The sequence below is a fragment of the Bufo gargarizans genome, chromosome 1 (assembly GCF_014858855.1).
Source record: "Bufo gargarizans isolate SCDJY-AF-19 chromosome 1, ASM1485885v1, whole genome shotgun sequence".
Taxonomy (NCBI): domain Eukaryota; kingdom Metazoa; phylum Chordata; class Amphibia; order Anura; family Bufonidae; genus Bufo; species Bufo gargarizans.
In genome coordinates, this window is record NC_058080.1 from 137,566,900 (window position 1) to 137,585,408 (window position 18,509).

General features: G+C 46.8%; 1 protein-coding gene across 2 annotated transcripts in view; it reads right to left on the reverse strand.

Annotated features, from left to right (window-relative positions):
* Positions 1–18,509, reverse strand: part of NFXL1 (nuclear transcription factor, X-box binding like 1) — an 87,565-nt gene that overhangs the window by 45,258 nt on the left and 23,798 nt on the right. For both annotated transcript variants that reach the window (XM_044298863.1, XM_044298854.1), the window contains exons 11-12: positions 17,885–18,007; positions 7,372–7,462 (exon numbers count right to left, since the gene is read on the reverse strand). In XM_044298863.1, coding sequence (XP_044154798.1) covers positions 7,372–7,462; positions 17,885–18,007 — 214 coding nt within the window. The remainder of the gene's footprint in view (positions 1–7,371; positions 7,463–17,884; positions 18,008–18,509) is intronic.

Consider the following 18,509-nt stretch of genomic DNA (forward strand, 5'->3'; position numbering starts at 1 on the left):
GTAATAACTGATATATTCACTGTTGGCTTTAGCCTGCACAACAGTAATTAGTAACCACATCTGATAAACTCATTCCAAAGAGGACTTCCGGCAGTACAAACAGGTCCTTCTGGAGGTTGAGAACACTTCATCCTTCCTATTTCTCTTCACTATTTTCCTTCTGAAGATACCTGTTCTTGCCCCATCAGTACAGTACAGGTCAGCTGCAGAAGATGCCTTTGATGTAGCTCTGGAGGTGTGCGTATTTCATTGAAGAGTCAAATCTGGTGTCAAATAGTTTCTCGTTTAGCTGATAAGAGATAGTTTTCTTCCTTAGGTCGGAGAACTAATTTGAATACTCTTTCCCCATGAAGGATTGTCTGTAAGGCTACATCCACATCTGCGTTACAGTATACCAGTAGTTTGTTCTGGCAGAGGAGCAGATTACCAGAATTACTGTATCTGGCATAGCTGGACACTACCGGTTCCCTATTCAGTACAATGGGATCTGTCAACATGCCAGCTTTCTGCCGGAAAAACAAGATTTTTGTGAGCTCACCTGTAAAATCTCTTTCTCGCGTGGTTCATTAGGGGGACACAGGACCGTGGGTATAGCTTGCTGCTGCCACTAGGAGGCGACACTAGCCTGGAAAAAAGACTTAGCTCCTCCCCTGCAGGCTATACCCCCTCCAGCCTGGAGAGAGCATGTCAGTTTGTGATCAAGCAGTAGGAGCAGTAGAAACATGTGCAAAGTAAAAAAAAAAAACGCAACAAACGCCGAAGGAAGGGAACCCGCTAAACACCCGATCGGCAACCAAACATCACCACCAACAATAATAATAATAAATACTGGGTGGGTGCTGTGTCCCCCAATGAACCACGCGAGAAAGATTTTACAGGCGAGTTCACAAAAATCTCGATTTCTCGCTGGTATCATTGGGGGACACAGGACCGTGGGACATCCTAAAGCAGTCCACGGGGAGGGAAAAAAAATCCACGCCCATGGAAATAGCACCCTTGACAATGCTTAATACACTGCTGCCTGCGAGACCCTGCGGCCCGGAGCAGCACTGGCGATTCCTAGGAAGCACCTGGCAAAACTTGGTGAACGTGCGCCAGGAAGACCAAGACACTGCCTTATACAAATGCAAAGCTGATGCATGGTGAAAATGAACCTAAGAAGAGCTGACCGCTGGTCAGGTGTACCGAAACTCTACTGGGCGGTGCCTTGCCCCGGGAGCGGAATGCCTAAGCAACTGTCAACAGAGCCACCTGGAAACGCCCCTTGGAGACCATCAAGCCCTTTCAAGGACCACCAGGAATGACTAGGTAAGAATCCGCACCGCGGAAAGAGCTAGTCATGGACAAGCAAACCTGCGAGCCCCAATCCATTCTGATGGAGAGCTCACTCTCTCGAGTGCGAGGGAGAAGGAAAGAGAAGGGAAAACAATGTCCGTTTAGACGTGGAAGGCTGCGACTACCTTCAGCAAAAAAGAAGGTATTGGGCGGAGCCCTGCCTTATGTGGGTTCCTGACAAGAAAAACGTACGTACAAGAAAGGCGCTCCCAACTCCCAAATTCGCTGGGTGGAAAAGCCCGCCATCAGGAATGCCACCTTCCCAGAAAGAAAAGGGGGAAGTCCCGAACCCTGGAAGCAGAACCAAAACCCCACAGGATCCACCTCTGCTAAAGAGAGACGCTCCACAGAAGCGGTAAATTGGCAGGCGATGCCCCCAGAGCCAAAGATGCTTGCGGGGAGACTGAGAAGCTGGTTGACAAACCACAGAGAAAAACGCCTGAATCAGGCACGCCCAACCGCAGGCCAAAGAACCAATACATTTAAGATAGGTAGAAGTAAAACTGACGTGAGAATCACCGGCGGTGAGGAGCTCCGTCAGCGACCATATATTGACAATGTGGCAACACTGCTCGATGGAAATTTCGACCAGACCAAGATAAGAGAAAGACTCCCGCTGGATGGAGTGCGATGACGATGTCCAACACCCCACCAGTACCTGAGAAAACACTGGTCACATATATCTGTAAAGAATAAATCAAGGCAACTGGACGTACTGTAGATGTCTTGAAAACGTTTCACTTGTTCTTCCAACGAGCTTTCTCAATTCTGAGTGATTGTACAAAAATTCTGGGAATAAATATGTAACTGAATCCACATCTGGTAATTATACCCAGCATTGGGTCAAAGGTGTTGATTCCATTATCCTAATCTACGTAAAAATGGAGAAGCCAAGCTTGAATAGAGGTGGGGGGATTAGACATCTATTGTCTGCCACATACAATGCTGTCTTGACACCTTTTTCTGGGAAGTCTTTATCACCTACTGACTCCAATTAGGATAATGGAATCAACACCTTCGACCCAATGCTGGGTATAATTACCAGATGTGGATTCAGTTACATATTTATTCCCAGAATTTTTGTACAATCACTCAGAATTGAGAAAGCTCGTTGGAAGAGTGAAACGTTTTCAAGAAATCTACAGTACGTCCAGTTGCCTTGATTTATTCTTTACAGATATATACCATGACCTGGATAAATGAGAACCTTCACAGACACTGGTCACATAGGAAAGAAATAGTGATGGGATTCCAGAGCAGTGTCAGGCATGGCTACTGGCCAGGTAGACAGAAGGGAGAGACAAGCAACATTCAGCTCGAGGAGTAAGAAGAAAATAAAAGGTATTCCGTTCCAGGAACGAAACGTCCATCAGTGATGGTAAGGCGTGACAGCACCCCCGGCTCTGCATGGCGTGGCGAGTCTCATAGTCTACCCACAGAATGGGCAGTGAAAAAGTATGACCACCATCGAATTGAAATGACAGTCATAACTCATGTCGTAAGAGAGTTAATTGTAGATACAGGTAGCACCCCCAGGACCAATGGGATGGATTCACCTGTAGAAAGAGGGATGTGGTAGGCTTTGCAGCCCACCAGCCGAGACCAGAACCAATACCCCGCGCCAATGCAGATGAGGGGAAAATAGTACCATAGGAGCCACCAAGGCTTGCGGGAGAATGAAAAGGATGGAAGGAGAAAAAAGGCCAGGGCTAAAGCCCATTCCCCATCTGAGACTGGCACTATACAGAAGAAGCCACAGGATGATAGTGGCGGTGCCAAACTCCGCCTAAGGAGGAAACCATGCAAGGGGAGCCACAAGTCTATGGCTAGCACCATATTCTAGATGAGGAGGGGGCCACACGGCAGAGGCCACCGAATGCGGCGCTAGAAGAATCCGCCACCAACGAAGGAGCTGTGGAGGAGGAACCATAGTATGTTGTGACAACGCAAAGACCCCTTGTACCGTAGTAGCCACAGCATGCCCCGTCAGTGCAAAACTCAGAGGGAGGCCTGAGGACTTGCCGTAGAAGCCATGGAACCATACTGCCCCAGTTAAGTAGAGGTAACCTAAAACACTCGACCAGGGCGCCGAACAAGAGCAACCGCCAAAGCTAGCTTTAGGGAAGAACCCCTACCCGAGGGGGGACGCCCCACTGCAACAACTACAACCCCTAGCACCAGCGTAAAAGCTGCACCTGCGGAGGATAACACACTGTAGTAGCTAAACCAGAGTGCCAGCATAAACACTTTCCCAGATAAGGGGGAGTGGAGCTAGAGAATACAGAGTCAGTGGAACCCTCCACTTGCTGGAGCGGAATCACAATATTATGTGCAATGGCGTATGCACTCCATATTGTTGAGGACAAATACCATGACCGATTGGAACGGTGGAGGCCCATGGAGATGTGGGTCTCTAGGACACTTAAGTGTTGCCGGGTAACCCCCTGAGAGGACAGAGGGTGACATATTCATGCCCCAAACCAGCACCGGCAAGAAAAGAGGATACAACGGGGAATAACCACGGTATCCACTGGCGACACCCATATACCATCAGGTGAAGAGTACAGGGCACCAAAGAAGCCAAGGCATCTAGAGCCATGGCATAATTGAATTGCAGCATCCCAAGAAGCTTAGTTATCCCCCTGTTAGCGATCACAAACGAAAGGGTAATGTAACAGTAAGCATGGAGATGTCAATGTGACTGAAGAAATAACCTCCAGTGGTAGTGCAATACTCCGCTTAAGGAAGGGGGTAGCCAGACAGTCAGAATCTTATCCAACGGTACTGGAAGTACCCCACCAATGGAGTTTGGCAATGCCTACGTCGAGCACTGCCTCAGTGGTAGTGCAACCACTCAACCACAAAGGGGGAAAAAACGCATATGGCAGGGACTGTATCCTGAGGAAGTGCAAGCACACCACCTAAGGAATGGGGTGATGCATATGGCAGGAACTGAGTCCAATGGCAGAGAAATTACACCGCTTATGGACGGAGATAATGCATATGGCGAGTCCTGTACCAGGTGAGAGTGCAATTACTCCACCTAATAGAGGGGGAATGCATACAATAAACACTAAAACCAGTGATAATGCCATAACGCCACCTATGGAAGAGGCTAATGCATATGGTAAGTATTGTACCCCGCGGAAATGCAATTCCACCACCTACGGAAGGGGGGGGAACGCCTGCGGCCAGGACTGAAGCCAACGCTAGTGCAGTTAGTCCACCTAAGGAAGGAGGTAATGCCTCAGGCAAGTACCGTGTCTGGTAGTAGCGCAAATACTCCGGATAAGGAAGGGAGCACTGCATACGAAAAGCACTGCTGTCTACCGTAAACGTAATCTTGGAAGATTGCCTCGGGTTCATGACAGAGTCCGAATCAGTGATCCCCCCTCGGACCGAACCTCTCCAGGGAGGAAGGGTGCGTCTGAGCGTGACCCTGAGGAGGAAGGGTGGCGGTGCGGAGGTGACCGGGGAGGAAAATATCCTGCTCTGGGCCGCTTATGCGCAATTCAACCTCTCATCTTGCCGCTATCCATTGCAGGCGGAGTCGGCGGGAACTATCAACCAAACTACCCGGGGGTGGAATGGGAATTCTAGAGGGCCATTAACCAGATTGCGCAGGCGGTGCTTTATCAACCAAACTACCCCGAAGGGTGGATTGGGAAAGTCTGGAGATGCTCCACTGGAGTGAGCAGGCGGTGTCAATCAACCAAACGACCCCGGAGGGTGATTGGGAACTATGAAAGGTCCTCCTCTATGAGGGATAGGACAGTTTTTTTGTTTGTTTTTTAAATAAACTGGGATTCCCAGCCTTAAGTGGACAGGAGGCTGGAAGGTGTTAAATTCTTCAGATTAGAGCACCTGCACTGCATACATAAATGACAATATGATAATCCTGTGTCAGCCCCAAGAGGTGACTGGCCAGGAAGTGGTTAAAGCTGACTAAGGATCAGGGGCGGGGCTCAGTGGGCTCCTGAAGGAGGGGGATGCTAGGCGGGAACAATTTGCGCCAGTAATGCATCGCGCGTGCATAAACGTTCTGGAGCGGCACGCATGGCTCTCGAAAAAAGGGCGAATCATGGGGCTAGAAACAGGGAGCGGGAAGCATCCTGCGCTCCCCTCCCTGCCTGTCCGATAAGAGCAGACGCTAGGTCCACAACGAAGCGCTCAGCCACCCGCTGTGATAAACAGCGCCTGCCAGGGGATATGGGGCATTAACCCCCTATGCGCCCAGGTAACCAGGAGGAGGAGAGGGAAGGTCTATAGAGGTCCTGGCCTACCATAAATGGAGCCCGGTGCCTGTGGACCCTATAAAAACCAAGAACTATTTCCGCCAGGGAGGGAGGAGGGGGAGGAGGGGGAAGAGGGGTACACATACTTACCTAGTCCCGTGTACTCACCTATCTTTTTCCTCTTTTCTTCACCCTCCCTAAGATGACCCGCAAGGTCATCTTTTCCAGCAGGGTCACCTCCTCAGCAGCTGGCACCGGAGTGGCAGGTGTATGGCATGTCTTCTTCTTTGATGGACCTAGGTGACCCCTTGGCTGGCGGGAAGCAGGGGAAGTCAGCGGTGGATTCCCTCACCGGTCTTGCTCACCGGGACAATGGAGACGGCTGGGCGACTCTGTTTCCCAAACTTAAAAGGAAAAATAAAAAATAAAGAATCCATTAAGGAAGCCCCCTGCATAAGGCAGGGAGGTCTGCCTCTTACGACACTAAGCTAAAAACTGGCATGCTCTCTCCAGGCTGGAGGGGGTATAGCCTGCAGGGGAGGAGCTAAGTCTTTTTTCAGCCTAGTGTCGCCTCCTAGTGGCAGCAGCAAGCTATACCTACGGTCCTGTGGCCCCCAATGATACCAGCAAGAAAAGAAGTCTGCGTTCATGCTGGTCATTCGATGGATCCCATTACAGTGAATGGGGATCCAGTGGGCCCGGTGGTGTCCAGCTATGCCAATGTGGTAATTCTAGTAGCCTGCTCCTCCAGCAGAACAGATAGCCAGAATACCGTAAAGCAGATGTGAACCTAACCAAAGTCTTCACACACCAGCTGGGTCTCTTCAATGAGAACCATCATTCCCAGATCTCTGGTTTCCTCTAAAGCCGATTTGCCGACAACTCTCTGATGTGCCAAACAAGTTGGATTTTTCACTGTCTGAATCTTTCTTCCTCCACAACAAGCAGTGTTGAGGTATCGAGTAGGTGCATATCTCCCATAACATACAGTATCTACTGGACATCATGTGGAATATATCTTTAAAGGGGTTATCCCATCTGAACTGGTCAATAACTTTCCACCGCCACTTTGTGTATATGCCGAGGGCGGTACAATAAAGTTTGATTCGCAGAAGTGGCAAGCAGAACTCCGGTGACATCATCACACCGCTTGCCTGTACGAGTGTGCTCCCGATTCAGCTAATAGATGTTTCTATTATATGCATTGGCAGAACAGGACCTTTGGCAGTGTGCTTGTTCCTGAGTGAACACTTATCTGTTTGTCTGAGCAGGCGCACTGCCAAAGCCCTGCTCAAGCTCAGCATTGCCATGTTGAACAGCTCCTGGAGCCGTTTTATTGATTTCTACCGAGGTACAGAGAGGTGGCTGGGACGGGAGCTGCTGCCTAAGTGTTTGGGACATTAACTCTGTCAGTATAAGGAAAATATCATTCATCATTTTCATTTTAGTGGCTTGGCTACTACATATCACAATCAACTACCTTTTGTGTCACCCTTATTTCCTTTATCGATTGTAAGCTCTTGCGAGCAGGTCCCTCACTCCTAGTGTTTCAGTTTGTATATTAGCCAGTTATGTTGTGAATGTCTTTTGTTCTGTACATGAACTCTCTGAATTTGTAAAACGCTGTGGAATATGGTGGCGCTATATCAAGATTATTATTATTATTATTTTAAAAGTAGTTTAGTGCATACTGCAATTTACTGAAGAATGCTCAAGTTTTCCACCAAAACCTGTAATATCGGAAATGCATAACTACATATCATACATAAATACCTTTATATTCCAGTGGGTTCTATCTTACCTCTGTGGCAGACGGAGGGGCACTTGTGATTCCGACATCCCAGGGTACGTCCACAGTGCTGATCACAGCCGGGGCAGTTCCCTGTACAACACTGAACACAAACAAGAGAAACTGATTCAGAAACAAAAGATTCCGTTATCTATTAAAACTGAGACAAAAAGCTACTAAAGGTCACCTAGCACTTTACAATTATAGACGCCTTCATGCAAATTTGTATCAAAGCCTAACATTTTGTAAAAAAAATGCATTAAAAGTTAACAGTGTTCATACATGGCACTTATGCCCATGTCTACATGCATAGAGGACCATATCTTCTTTCTCCTCCTGTGATAAGGACGTGATAACACTAACAGGTTTCGATCTTTCTTGGAGATGCCTTCCATCCCTCCATTCCAGACACACAGAACCAAGAACTAAACCTCTTCGGGTTCCTTTTGTATAGCTGCAAGCAGAGATCTTGAAAACGGCGATGGAAAAACACACAGCATATTGGGGATTTGTATAACTTTTCATCCTACCTAATAAAAGCCCTGTGTGCCTGCGTTGTGTCCGTGCGTGTGTGCCGATTATTGAAGTGCTCATACACGCATACATGCCAATTGTCACGATCAGTGTGGGGGGGAATCTCCACACTGAACACAGGAGGGAAGGGGAACAGTAACTGGGCCTGGAAACTAGGGGGAAAAAAGGTCACCTCCTAGACAACCCTAATCCCGGCCCTGACTACCTATCAATATGAATAGACCTTGAAGGTAGGAATATTCATAAGCAGGATACCTAGGCCCTGATTTCCCTATAAGGCCCTGGAATACGTATAGGACAAGAGACAACCCATTCCTCCCCAGATGGACGAATGGAAGACTCTGTCTCAGGCTCAGATACAACAGGGAATATAAGAAATACAAACAAACACAACACTTAACTTCTGTAGAGATGGAAGAACAGGAACACCAAAGAGGATCTCACACCAGCTCAGCCAAACCAAAATGAAACTATCAACCGCATAGTCAGAAGGGTGGGGTGAGACTATAAAGGGTAGAAATTATGACCACTGAGCAACAGCTGAGAAAAGGGAAGTGGTCATTAACCCTATTAACACTGAATCAAGAGAAATCAAGGAGGCTGTTTGATTCCTCAGCCAACCTTCTTGATTTCCTGACATCAGTTACCTGAGGTACAGTGACACCAATAGAAACACAGCGAACCACACGCCGCCCGGACCGCCCAAATGAACGCGCCGCCGGCCAATAAAAACATGGCGCACCTAAGGCCTTCTGGACTGCCCACAGCAGTGCGCTGTTATTATGGTGTGCTGTGTCAGTTTGAGCGCCGCCATTACAGTCCTGTCAGACACACACACAGCAGCTGCTGTCTCCAGCAGTATTAGCCACAAGTTGCTGCCAGTGGTCTCAGCACAACAGTCAGTGCCAGCCATCTGTGATTGCCACCAGTCTCAGCGCCACCAGTCTCAGCGCCACCAGTCTCAGCCACCAGTCACAGAGCCCGCAGTCTCAGCCACCAGTCACAGAGCCCGCAGTCTCAGCCACCAGTCACAGAGCCCGCAGTCTCAGCCACCAGTCACAGAGCCCGCAGTCTCAGCCACCAGTCACAGAGCCCGCAGTCTCAGCCACCAGTCACAGAGCCCGCAGTCTCAGCCACCAGTCACAGAGCCCGCAGTCTCAGCCACCAGTCACAGAGCCCGCAGTCTCAGCCACCAGTCACAGAGCCCGCAGTCTCAGCCACCAGTCACAGAGCCCGCAGTCTCAGCCACCAGTCACAGAGCCCGCAGTCTCAGCCACCAGTCACAGTGCCCGCAGTCTCAGCCACCAGTCACAGAGCCCGCAGTCTCAGCCACCAGTCACAGAGCCCGCAGTCTCAGCCACCAGTCACAGAGCCCGCAGTCTCAGCCACCAGTCAGTTTTTTTGACTTTTGACTTCTTGCCAAAATATTTTTGACAGAAAATAAAATAAAACAAGAAATACAATGTAGTCAAATTCCCTTGCTATTTAAAATAGACTGTTACTACTAATGTTTACGCACTACTGTTCTAGTGCCCATTATTGTAACGGGCTTAATAACAGGAATCTCCTTTTAAAATGAGTGCGTGCTGTGGTTACTTTCTCTATGTGGATACTGATGCATTCCTACCACCGAGCACCTCTCTAAGCAAAACCAGAATGCCGACCATTATTTTACAAACTTGCATGTTTAGTTGACACATCACAAGTCTTTTCTGAGAAAACTCTTTTCTTTTGGGAGCTTCATAGAAGCCGAAACTGATAACAAATAAGAAAAAGTAGCTGATGTCTAAACGGTGATTGTCAGCCATTTATATGCTATGATGAATATCCCTCTGTCTACAGATTCCAAAGAATCCTGAAGGAAGGACACCCTGGAGGAGGGAAGAGCACGGCCTCACCATGTGAAATCAACCGAAAGAAAATACAAGAAATATAAAAGCCAGATGTACATCTTGAAAATCACTCCGTGTCCCGTTGGCTTATTATAAATGAATGATGGTGCGTGTGCTTTTCTATGTGTAACACTAGATGGGAAAGGGAACACAAAGGGGCGCGAGGCAAAGTTATTAGGATTCTTGTGTTCCATTTAGTGCAATAAAAAGGTTTCCTATTCCTCGAAGCCAAGTGTCTGTGACCACATACTGATGATTGCAGCATAGCTACCAGCAAGCAAATACTTATCCCAATGTGAGGACAAACGCTGATCCAGAAATAACACAATACAGTTTAGATTAATAAGAAGAGGATTTCCAGGTTATAACTGTTGATCCTCGGCATAATCACACCAGGATTTATAGACTGGGGATAAATGAAATAGGATTCTTCTTCATTAAAGGGATTATCCCCAAAAATATTGTTTACAGTTAAATTCAGCTTAAAATTCTGAACTTTTTTTTTGCATTCCAAAAGGGAAAAAATGATATTATGGACAGATACTGTTAGTATAGCACCACCTGCTGTTTCTATGGAACAGCCTTTAACTAGTTTATTTGCGCTACAATGTTAGTATTATACTAGTGTTAGTGTATTAGAGTGCTGATGCCTACAGTCAGAGATGTGAACACCAATGTAATGCTGCCCCTACTGGCCACAGAATATAAAGACTGCTCCCAATCTTATGCAGGAACAAACCTATGACTGCAATGTCAGGCTAAAAGGGGAGATTTATTAAGCTTTCATAGGTAGAAAAGTCGCAAGTCCCGGTTTGTGCCAAAATTTAGCGCACCACTTTGGTAAAATATGGACGAGGCGTGGACACATTTAAAGGGGTTGTCTCATCTTAGACAATGGGGGCATATCACTAGGATATACCCCCATTGTCTTATAGGTGCAGGTCCCACACCTATATCGAGAACAGAGCCCAGCAAAGTAGTGGCTGGAGGACTCCAGTCCGGCCACCACCAAGCCGGCTCCCCATAGAAATGAAGAAATGAATGGGAGCGTACCGCGCATGACCGGGCACCGCTCCCACTAGCTTCTATGGGCTCGACGGAAATAGCAGAGCCAGTGCTCGGCTATTTTTGCTGGCCCAATAGAAAATTAATGGAGGGCAGCTGCGCATGAACCTATCAGACAATGGGGGCATATCGTAGCGATAAACCTATAGAAGTATATGTAGTTAAATAATAAAATCACTTAGTAGTCACACCACAAACATGATCATACCATTACTTTTTATTAGACACATAATAACAACATGATTGGCATACACAAACTGGCTAAAAAGAACACAATTGTGGTGGCCGGACAAAGGGATAGACATAAAGTGCAAGTGCAAAAATAATAGGATGTTATTAGACACACAGCATAAGGCTACATGCACACGACCGTGCCGTTTTTTGCGGTCCACAAACCGCGGATTCGCAAAAAACAGAAGCCGTCCCGTGTGCCTTCCTCAATTTGCGGAATGGAACGGGCGGCACATTGTAGAAATGCCTATTCTTGTCCGCAAAACGGACATGCTATATTTTTTTTGTGGGGCCACGGAACGGTGCAACGGATGCGGACAGCACACAGAGTTCTGTCCGCATCTTTTGCGGCCCCATTGAATTGAATACAACAACGTCGTGTGCATGAGGCCTAACAATGTAGAATATACTTACAAAAAATATATAATATCATAAGGATGTATATAGAAAGAAAGGCAAATGATAATACCAAAGTGTGCAATGCCGCATCAGGTCAGACCACCACCACGCCCCGACGTGCGTTTCGCCGTCAGCTTTCTCAAGGGGTAGTGGCTGGTGGGAGCAGAGCAGATATTTATAGTGCTATGGGTGGAGTGTTACTGGGTAGGTGTAATCAGTTAATTAGAAATGCACCAATACCCAACATAACTCAATAAGATAGTCCCAAATCCTGTTTCGACCAATCAAAAAGGACCCCAGTTACCTGTTTCCAATTGACTATTAAATAGGCCACTGCCTACTATATGGAGCACCATGATCTCAGCACGCCACCGGTCATGAGCCGCTGCCTGCGGCACCCGGAAGACACGGAGCGCACAGGAACTTGCGCAGTGCATTTAACGGATTACACGTCACCTACCTAGTAACACTCCACCCATAGCACCATCTGCTCTGCTCCCACCAGCCACTACCCCTTGAGAAAGCTGACGGCGAAACGCGCGTCGGGGGGTGGTGGTGGTCTGACCTGATGTGGGATTGCACACTTTGGTTGGTATTATCAATTGCCTTTCTTTCTATATACAAATTTATTATATTATATCTTTTTTTCAGTATATTTAATATATTCAACATATTTCCACATCTACAGTGTTATGCTGTGTGTCTAATACCATCCTAGTATGTTTGCACTTTATGTCTATCCTGTTGTCCGGCCACCACAACTGTGTTGTTTTTAATCTTTTTAACCAGTTTGTGTCTGCCAATCATGTTGTTAAACACTTATATTATAAAAATGAGTTTCTGCCTGTCCCTGACAGTCTATGGATGAATTTTTTGCGACTGTCGTGTCGCAGTGTGACGTCATAGCCTATCATTATAAAAATTGTTGCGAGACATTGCTGCGACAAAATGTTGTGCGACACATATCGTCATGTAGCCCTAGCCTTAAAGGGGCAGGGCGCTGTGGAGGTCACTGCTAAGGGGGCAGGGGCCACTATTAAAGGGGAGGCTGCTGTGGAGGTCACTGTTAAAGGGGCTTTCACTGTGGATGTTACTGTTAAGGGGGCAGGCCGCTGTGGAGGTCACTGTTAAAGGGGGGGGGGACTGCGAGGTTACTGTTAAGGGAGCGGGGTACTGTGGAGGTCACTGTTAAGGGAACGGGGTACTGTGGCGGTCACTGTTAAAGGGACAGGTGCTGTGGAGGTCTCTGTTAAGGGGGCAGGGAACAGTGGAGGTCATAGATAAGGGGACGGTCCCCTATGGAGGTCAGTGTTAAGGGACGGGGTGCTGTATAGGTCACTGTTAAGTGGGCAGGCCCCTGAGGAGGTCAACATCAAGGGAGTGGGCTGCTGTGAAACTCACTGTTAAAGGGGCGGGCTGCTGTGGAGGTCTCATTTTAAGAAGGCTGGGCACTGTGGGAGGTGGGGGGGGGGGGGGCAGTGTTAAGGGGTGGGGGACCGTGGAGTTAAGGAGGACCTTTCACCTGGAAAAACATTGTGAACTAAGTATCCTGACATATACAGGGATCTCACTGCACTTACTATTATCCCTGGGCGCCGCTCCGTTCTCCTGCTATGCCCACCGGTATGTTCAGGGACTTGGTTACAGTAGGAGGAGTCTGCCCTTGTTCTACTGGGCGTCTTCTCCTCCTAGACTGTAGCGTTGGCCAATCGCAGCGCAGAGCTCACAGCCTGGGAGAAAAAAAAACTCCCAGGCTGTGAGCTCTGCGCTGCGATTGGCCAGCACTACAGCCTGGGAGAAGGAGACGCCCAGCAGAACAAGGGCAGACTCCGCCTACTATAACCAAGTCGGCTAAGTCTCCGCCTACTATAACCAAGTGAGCGAAGATACCGGAGGACATCGCGGCCGAACGGAGCGGCGCCCAGGGATAATAGTAAGTGCAGTGAGATCTCTGGGCGCCGCTGTATATGTCATGATACTTAGTTCACAATGTTTTTCCAGGTGAAAGGTCCTCTTTAACTGTTAAGGAAGCAGGGTGCTGTAGAGGACACTGTTATGGGGGATACTGTTGATATCTGTTAACGACACACACAAACATTAAATGAAATAGATGAAATATAACCATGTGAAGACGGTTCCTTCTGCTAGTATTTATAATCATGTTTTTGGTGTGACTACCAAGTGATTTATTAGTTAACTACCTATACTTCTATTGGTTTTGCAGTCTTATGTATATGGGTTAACGTTACTCTAGAAGGGGAAGTAGGTTTGGGGTTCATATCCTAGCGATATGCCCCCATTGTCTGTCATGAGACATCCCCTTTAATAACGCGTGTCAGACAACTGACACACATTACACCTGAAGGCTACACCGGTCGCTGGCTGGAGAAGATTTCCGTTCTGGCGCACTAGAGGTCAAAATACATGAAGGCAAGGTGACCACAAATTCTGCAACAGATATTTCCGTCTAAACCCAACAAACTGTTAACATATTAAATGTATGTAATGATTTTCACATTCTGACATTTACTTAGGAAACTGTGTTCTCTTCCAGCAAACCACAAGGGGCCCAGTGATGGACAGGATCCAGGTTATCTCACACTGAAGAAAATGTCACAGTGGGGAGCATCCCCTGCAGTAACTGATGTCAGCACTAATTACCCAGAGAGGACCTGTCCCCTCTCCTGACAGGTCTGTTTTAGTAACTACTTGCATTCTCAATGTAATAATATTTCTGGAGCACCTGTTCTTATGACTATGTTGTGCAGTTCTTCTATTATCCGTGCTGGAATCATAAATCATCATTCATGGGCAGCAAAATGTGCCATGTAAACAGCGATCTGCTGCCCAGAATCAATGACTCTCTATGCAGTAGCCATCGCACGTCCACATACAGTGAAGGTGATTGCTGCCTGTAAATACAGCACTCGTCGACGCGGACAAGCCGGCAATTATCAGGAAGGAACAGTTCCTTCCCAATAATTGCCCAATTAGTTTGAATGTGTAAATGAGCCTTAAAATTTATCAATGACAAGTTTTACTGAATCTTTTCTCATAAATCTATACATCAATCTGCTCAGCTCCTCCTGCTCTATAACCTGCTGCCTGCAGACTGCACTGCATTTCATAGTGACAGGTTCTCCTTAAGGCCTCTTTCACACTACAGTATGTTGCATTCAGTGTTTTGCGTTCCGTTTTTCACGGATCCGTTGTTCTGTTTTTTGCTTCCGTTGTGGTTCCGTTTCCGTTCCGTTGTTCCGTTCCGTTTTTCCGTATGGCAAATACAGTATACAGTAATTTCATATTAAAAATTGGGCTGGGCATAACATTTTCAATTGATGGTTCCGCAAAAAACGGAACGGATACGGAAGACATACGGATGCATTTCCGTATGTGTTCCGTTTTTTTTGCGGCCCCATTGACTTGAATGGAGCCACGGACTGTGATTCTCGGCCAAATATAGGACATGTTCTATCTTTTCAACGGAACGGAAAAACGGAAATACGGAAACGGAATGCATACGGAACACATTCCGTTTTTTTGTGGAACCATTGAAATGAATGGTTCCGTATACGGACCGTATACGGAACGCAAAAAACGGACCGTATACGCAACGCAAAAAACTGTAGTGTGAAAGAGGCCTAAAGGGGTTGGGCAGGCAGTATATAGTGATGACCTATCCTCAGGATATAAGTCAATATCTGATCTCCGAGGGGGCCAACTGATCTGCGTGGGGTCCAACACGCCTGCCGTTCAGCTGTTTGAACAGAAGGCAGTGCTCCATGCGAGTGCTGCGTCATGCTCATTACACTTCCCATCGTTTCGAAAGTCTCGGCAGTGCAGTGTGATCACAAGTACTCGCTCCATTCAACTTGTAATTACACTACAACACCACTACAAGAAAGACATCGCACAGTGTAATGACGAGGAGGCAGCATTCGCACAGAGCAAACAGCTTATTGGTAAAGATGGCTGGTATCAGACCCGCCCGCCGATCAGATATTGATGACCTATCCCGAGAATAGGTCACCACTATATACTGCCTGTCCACCCTCCTTAAAGGACATGGATTATTTTGGGCTTCAGGACATGGCAATTTTTTTGTTTTTTCATCTGCACATTTCGAAAGCCATAACGTTTAATTTTTTTGCTGACCTAGCTGTATGAAGGCTTTCTGTATATGGAAAGAGTTGTATTTTTAACGCACATTTTGAGGTACATATAATGTTGAACTTTTAATAGTTTTTTGGGATGACTATATGAAAGAAACTCAGACAGACATTCTGTCATTTTTGGGGTTTTGATTTTACTACATTAACCGTGCAATATTAAGTACATGATAACTTTATTCTTTAGTCTGTTAGTGTGAGTACAGTAATACTAAATTTAGTTACAGTTTATTTGATGCCCTTTTTCTTTGTGTTTCTAGCCATGGCAGCGCGCACCTGCACATTGGGATGTGCTGACTGACCCCCTTTTTTTGCAGTTGTACTGGAGCTAGAGGTGTGGCTGACTCCAGTTGGTCTTGCACCCCTGACCAGCCTGTCTGCCCCAGAGGCTGATTTTAATTTGAGTAAGTATACAGTTGTAGCCTGACCTCATTGTATTTATTGGAAGCCATTTGGCACCAGGAGAAGTACAGAGTGGGCTCAGCATGCATGTTGGTACCTGCATCCCTGGATTTAATGGAGGCCGCTATGGCACCAAAAATGGTAAAAAGCAGAGTGGACCCAGCATGCATGTGGAACCTGCACTCCCTGAATTTTATGGTGGCCATTAAGGCACATAACAGGTAGTATTTAGTGTTAGGTTCACGTCTTATACAGATCACCTTGACGTTTGGCAGATGGGCCCAAATAATTTTGTACAAAATGAATTTGCCAAGAATCTCAAATTTGCAAAATAAGCATAGCATTAGCACCAGAGTGTTTTCTATAATTATGGCATTATTGTACTTTATTTGTGTTTGCATAGTGCTGTTGCATTGTCTTTTTTTCTTAGCTACAGTAAGACTGTCAAAATGCCTATTAGGTCCTGACAAAGGCACCCACATATGGCATGTTTGGGTGCCATTTTTAATCCCCTGGCTGCCATGGGAACCCATTGGCACAAATGCAGGGTTAATGGGGTAAAAGAGGGGTTGCTTGCCTCTCTCTAACCGCTAAGATGTCACGCTCACTGCTGCATCTAATTGGAGTTCTCTTCAATCCCGGTAGTGACAGCAGGGTGTTTACTGTACAATACAGCTATCACTGCAAGGTGGCTCATGCTAGTAAGATGCTTGCTGTGACATACTATCACTGCGCCAGGGAAGAATGGGGTTAAGTACTGATCTTTAGCAAGTGTACATCAGTATATAGTTGTGGCTCTACATTTTTATACCAGGACTAGTGGCCCTTCAAATTACAATGACCTCAGGATACAATCTTCTTCACATACAATGGTCTTTCCTGCCCATTGTAACTTGAAACCACACACAATGTCACAGACAGTCCGGATCTGCAGAATGTGTGATCGGCAAGAAGATTCAGCCCATCAGAACTGGCGTTTCACCAGTAAAACAACAGTATTACTAAAGTGCTTGTACCGATTGGCGGTCTAGTAGCGCTTCTGCAGTACAGTTACTTCACTTTCTGCCCTGCTCTTTACCTTTGCCAGGATGAGTTGCTCCTTTGAACATCAGATGAGAGGTACATCAAGTGTGCTAATAGCTATTGGTTGGCTAAGGCGAGTTTCAAACTGGCCCTTTTTAGATCCAGCAGGGAACAGCCTGCCGGATCTCTCTGCATTGCGGCATCGCAGGAAGCCACTGCACTGCCACCCAGGCCCATTATCTACAATGGATACCGGCAAAGATCTGACAAATATGGTCGAGAATGAGCATGTTTGGTGGTTTGCGGCCGGATCTCCACCACTGCTCATTATAGTTAATGGGGCTGGCAGGTATCAGGTAGTGTCTGGCAATGCTGGAGCCAGACATCTCCGGCAGGCTGCTCCCTGCTGGAACCGCCTGCTGGAGATGTCTAATGCTAGTGTGAAAGTAGCCTTAGTTTAAAGACAGAATTTTGGCCTGATTTGGAGGCAAAATGTCACATCTTAGATGAAACTTTTTACATGAAACCACACCCCACGCTCATTAAGTGACGCTCCGTTTCCATATTACGTGCAGATAACCTAAACCTCGTTCCGCAATTTGGCGCAATTTATGCCAAAATCTAGGTGCACTCACTTTAGCAAATGTGGGCCTTTGTGTTTCAACTCTCCACCATTTTGCTGTCAGTGAGTGGATCATAAGGGACTACTTTCCAGTAAAGAGAATCAATTCTACAGCATGTCTTTTTATTTTATTTTGCAACGGCAAGTTAAAACCCAAGTCATATGGCGACGTGGTTCCCCGGCCTTACCTTTCTCTTGCACTGATGCCTCTGGCAGTCCCGGTTTTTCGGGCACTTGGTCTCGCATAAATATTGCTTATGACAAGGCATTTGTTTTGTATGCTTGCCGCAGCGACACTGCTTCTCAACCTCCTTCAGAAGAAAAAGACAAAATGTTCTAATGTCAGCAAACGTTCGGGTAGGCTGAAAGCACCATCCAGTCAATTACAGATGCTCTGCAGTCACTGTAAATGAATTGTATACATAGCTGTACGACCCAAGGAAGGTTACATCATAAGAACTCGGCGTACATTGGATCCATTTAGTAGGAGATGCTAAGAAACTGTGACCTTGAACAAATTACAGCATACATTTAAAGGGAACCTGTCACCGGGATTTTGGGTATAGAGCTGAGGACATGGGTTGCTAGATGGCCGCTAGCACATCCGCAATATCCAGTCCCCATAGCTCTGTGTGCTTTTATTGTGGGGAAAAAACTATTTGATACATATGCAAATTAACCTGAGATGAGTCCTGTACGTGAGATGAGTCAGGGACAGGACACATCTCAGGGTAATTTGCATATGTATCAAATCGTCTTTTTTCCACAATAAAAGCACACAGAGCTATGGGGACTGGGTATTGCAGATGTGCT